Source organism: Stegodyphus dumicola, chromosome 6, assembly GCF_044657685.1.
Source record: "Stegodyphus dumicola isolate Sdum_Otavi_A_Nest chromosome 6, ASM4465768v1".
Classification (NCBI taxonomy): Eukaryota; Metazoa; Arthropoda; class Arachnida; order Araneae; family Eresidae; genus Stegodyphus; species Stegodyphus dumicola.
Genome location: NC_140773.1, coordinates 90,762,544 through 90,767,449, shown reverse-complemented (window position 1 = coordinate 90,767,449; position 4,906 = coordinate 90,762,544). Strand labels below are relative to the sequence as shown.

Genomic DNA, 4,906 nt, shown 5'->3' with positions numbered 1-4,906 from the left:
ATGATTATTTGTTCTTGAGACATATGTATCGTAAGCCATTTCGCTATTTCGTTTCGAAGGCGGCTTTTTATGCTGGTACGTCATCAACCAGAGGGATTGGTACTAATTTTGGATATTTTATTTTGAGCACTTCTTATGAGTTAACCTTTCTTTCTACTAAGGACTCTCTTCCGACGTAGACATCATTTTCTCCTCCCTAGAACGTTTTAAACGGTAAAAAAAACGGAAATAAACAGAGGCAAAATAACAAAAAGGTTATGTTCCGAAATTTTGGAATTACTTGTTGTGCAGCATGTATAATTGTGATTCTCTGTTTATGGATACCTACACCAGGTAAATATTTTTCAAACCACTCATTACAAGTCTTGAATTCGATTAAGTTGATTAAAGCTTCAGTGAAAAGGAATCAGTTTAGAAAAAAGCTGTTCGAATTTAGATTGCTATCAAATTTTTGCTTGAAGATAACGTAAACGAAAATTTCAGTGAATACGCAAAATATTACCGATATGCCATTTTTCATGTTTATCTTCTAAATCAGCTTAAAATCAGTTCATCATCATTTTTCATTTTTGTAAAAATTTTCGTACTTAAAAACTTTAGAGTAAAGATAAAGAAAAGAGTAATTCGACTCAAATTTTAAGCAAAGTTTGAGAACAACGTATTTCAATCAATCAATCAGTGAGGTAGCTATTATCGATACTGTTAACAACATTTTTATGTTTATGTGCTAAATAAATCTTATGATAAGCTTATTATTTTTCACTAACGTAAAATTACATTTTATTTCTAATATTTAAAAGGCATTTGATTAAAATATCGATTACTGATTCAACTTATAATGCTTTATTGATAAATAATTTAATTGACTTAATCTGATCTTTATTTCAACAGTTAATTAAATTAAACATTTACTTATGTTTATGTTACTTAAAATTATTTATTTAGTTAGATTTTAGATTACTTTAGCTAGCTAAGGAATTGTCATAAATGAAAGACCTAATTTTCTAAACACAAGCTCAGTATTAACGCTTAAAAAGAAGACTGATAGTGAAATTAATACTAAAGATTAGTATTAATTTCACTATCAGTCTTCTTTTTAAGTACCCGTCATGATCTCTTGTATGGCCCGCTTTTAATTCAGTTTTGTAAACACTGGGAGACATCAGATTTTATTATGATGATAGAATATACTTTTATTCTTATATAACTTCATAATAAATTAAAGGCGGGCATAGTTAAAATTTTCTGAATGACATCCTTTACTTGGTAATATGTACTTCGCATATATTTTTCTCAATAATTTAAAGAGCTGCTCTTAGTTCACTTCAGAATTAAAAAAAAAAAAGTCCGCTCGAATTCAGAAAAGCATTGAAAAGGAAATCAAAATTGCTTTACTTAAAAAAAAAAAGGGAAAGAAAGGAAATTTCCTTTTTGAAAATGAACAACTTGAAAACAGTTTAGACTACGTATCAATAGTCTATAGAATTACTGTACTAAAACCCATCGTAATTCACATTTCCTTACTTAAAAATATTTTAAGCGGATAGTAAAGATCATAAAATCTGAAAATTTTATATCAAATATTGTAAAATTAACTGAAAGATTATATTTTATGCCCCCCTTCAGTATTAAAAGATGTTTACGAGAATCACTCATTGAGGTGAGTTTTATAAAAAGCGTCCCATTTCGAACTTGCAGATTCATTGTGAATAAAGAGTACTATCAGCAGCATCATGTCACTTGAAAAAAGGTCAAAAATAGGCCAGGTAAATGGACCGGTGCAGCCGGGTGAAAAGCTTGGTTAATGACCTGTTATTTATAACGAGCATCAGTTGAACGCGAGTGCGATGGAATAGAATTTTGAACGCGCATTCATTATTCTACACGTACACATGCCTCGTGGTGGTGATTTTTAACACCTGGAAGAGATACTGCTATTTCATGTATCATGAGATCCTTCTCACCTTATACGTTATCAAAAAAATTATGATCAGGGTATTAAAATGAACAGAAAATACTTTTTAGCAGCAACAAGATAATTGTTATTTATGAAATCATCTGAGAACTTCAATAAAATTCCCTTAATAAAGAATATTCTTTGACACGAAAGCAGATACACAAATATGCAGTTAAACAGAAGGAATTGTAATTCGGCAATAAGACTCAGATTTTTGCCTTTTTAAAAAAATTTTTCTTATATATTTTTTTTTTTTTTTTTTTTTTCTGGCCAGTCGCATTTTTTGATTATACGGTCGGCTTGTGCCGACTAGGAGCATCGGGCTGTGCCCTTATAATGATAGTACAGTTAAACAGAAAAATTCCGCGCTCGTATGAGTATAAAAATCTTACTAAAAAAGCTGTTCGATACAGAAAGTTTATCGTTGTAGAACTTTTTTTTAATTAATTTATTGCCTTCATAATTATCTTCTGTAGGAAATAGCTTGGGTTTCATTTTATTGCATTTTACAGTAAGAATTAATATTTTATAATCAGTAACCGGCATGATTTAGGGTCATTTCGTTCTATGAATGTCCGACAAAATTCCTCGCATTGAGTAATTCAAATATTATAATTTTAAATGTTTTTTCCAAATCTATTAATATTCGACTAATAATTTGTTATGTATCATTTTATAGGATATGTTTATTCCAGTATTATGAAGCTCTACTTGCGCAGTTTGATTTTTTAAAAAAATATTATTATTAGCCTAAAGGGCGTTAGCTCAGGAGGGCTCTGAATTTCGTTTTGGTGTTTTGCGTTGATTCATTATAAATGTCGTTTCGCTTCTCAAATTATCGCCATCAAATATTATCGCCCTGTTTTATATTTAAAGAAATTAAATAATGAAGACTCTGCATAAATATATGTATGTTTCTGGCATTGTGATAAAACAACGGTACCTAGAGCCCTCAAATTTTGAATAACGTAATCTTCCACCTGATTAACAAACTCAACGATTATTTTTTAACCCGAAGAAATGCTAATACTAAAATACACACGAACGAGGTTTACTAACATGACCCAATCTTTAAGGAAAAATAACTACTTAAAATTTCAAAACTAAAAAAATTGGAACTTTTTGATAGCGTATTAAAGTGAGATAAAATATTCGTCAAATCTGAATATTTTGCTTAACTTTTATTGGAAATATGAAAGATACTGGTTAAATCGAGAAATTCGTTAAATCCGTATTTATTAAATGGAGAACTGTATTTCATTAACAATATTAATCATCTGAACTCACAAAATCTAGAAATTTAGCATGGGATGTCTACATGACAGAATATAAAAAGTATGCTAATATAAAGTATGCTAAAGTACGCTAATTAGGAAGGGAAAAACAAAAGTTTAGTACCAAACCTTTTTAAAAGCTTTTTAGCATTTGAGTGAAAACTAAAAGAGCAGAATGCATATTTTCCCCCTTGTATTTCATTTATTTCCGAATTTATTCAGACGCAGAAGTTTCGTAGAGTCTTTTGAATTTCCTCGTGGAACAGATTTCACCATTTTTTTAACTTTTAATTTAGAAAGAGGAAAACAAAATTTATTATGATTCCCAAACATATATATCATAAATGAATGCTTAATATTTGTAACTTAATAATTTTAAAATTTAACAATTTAAAATTTAAAAACAATTTAATTGTAAATTCAGTACGGTTTAGATTTAGTTTTATAAAATATCTTACACTGTAGAAGGTGAAATGCTTATATCTCTTCGTAACAGTTGTACCCAATGTACCGAACGGCCTTGTATCTTCTCACTTTTCCTTCCACGCAGCATTAAATAAGAGTTTGCTTGAAGTGTTAAACAAATATCGGGAAAGAAAACACACAGAAATGTCGCGCGTGTTATAATTTTCTTCTAGACGATAATAAAAATTAAATAATATGTTATTTTCTCTTAACGGTTAAATTCTAGAATTGGCACTAGAAGATAGGCAAAAAATGGGCTGAAGAAATATGTTGATGAAAAGACTTAAAAACATTATACATGTTACCGGCAAAGTATGAAATCTGGCATTCTATAGAATGCCTAGGCATTGTATATAATGTCTAAAACTAGCCGGCAATGTATGAAACGATTCACATTTTACACATTTCCTAGGCATTCTATAGAATACAATGACAAACTGGCAAAGTACAAAATACATTTCCGATTCGTTTCGAAGAACCGAAACTACTTACCAGAAATTAATAAATGATGTAAAAAGGCCAAAATGACTACTAAGAATGAACCACGGGACTACTGGTCGCCGAATCGCTAAGTTGTGATGTTTGTGGAAAACAAAAGTACATTCATTTATCCCGTTAAAGAAAGCGTCAGTACTATGCAATATTGCGTCACATTCGCTGAGTTATTTTCCGTATTTCATGAAAACTCATTTGAGTCCTGCACAGGAACGACGTGACAGAATGTCGAAAGAACTTTCAACCAATTACAAAAACGTTACACGTAATGATATTGAACTTTAACAACCACCTTTGTGAGCCCTGCCAGAAAAAACAAAAAGTTATTAAAAAGGGCACTGATGTGAAACTTATGATTGTTTCTGAATTTAACTTCCGTTGCCGAGTAGATCTTACCGATTCCCAGTCTCAGCCAGATAGAAAATACAAATTTATTACGCCGTATCAAGATCAACACTATCTTTTTTTATATATATATTTCGAAGAATTGTTTTTTAATGGCACTCTTTCATTAATTTTTCAAAATAACATTTGTATTTTCGAGGACTGAACGTAAATAAATAATACCCTTATAAATAAATTTAAAAACAATTTAATAATAACCTTTTTTAAAATTTAATAATTAACCTTTTTTAAGCCTTATCATAACCTTTTTTTTTTTTTGTTACTTTGCCTAAAGAGCATTTGTCTATAAAATGCACAGTAAAGTATGTAA

At 29.8% G+C, this 4,906-nt stretch overlaps 1 protein-coding gene across 1 annotated transcript in view; it reads left to right on the top strand.

The window, feature by feature from the left end:
• Nucleotides 1-110: 110 nt before the first annotated feature.
• Nucleotides 111-4,906, top strand: part of LOC118197682 (uncharacterized) — a 35,981-nt gene continuing 31,185 nt past the window's right edge. Inside the window, exon 1 of the mRNA XM_035369219.2 lies at nt 111-333. Coding sequence (XP_035225110.1) covers nt 258-333 — 76 coding nt within the window. The 5' untranslated portion in view covers nt 111-257. The remainder of the gene's footprint in view (nt 334-4,906) is intronic.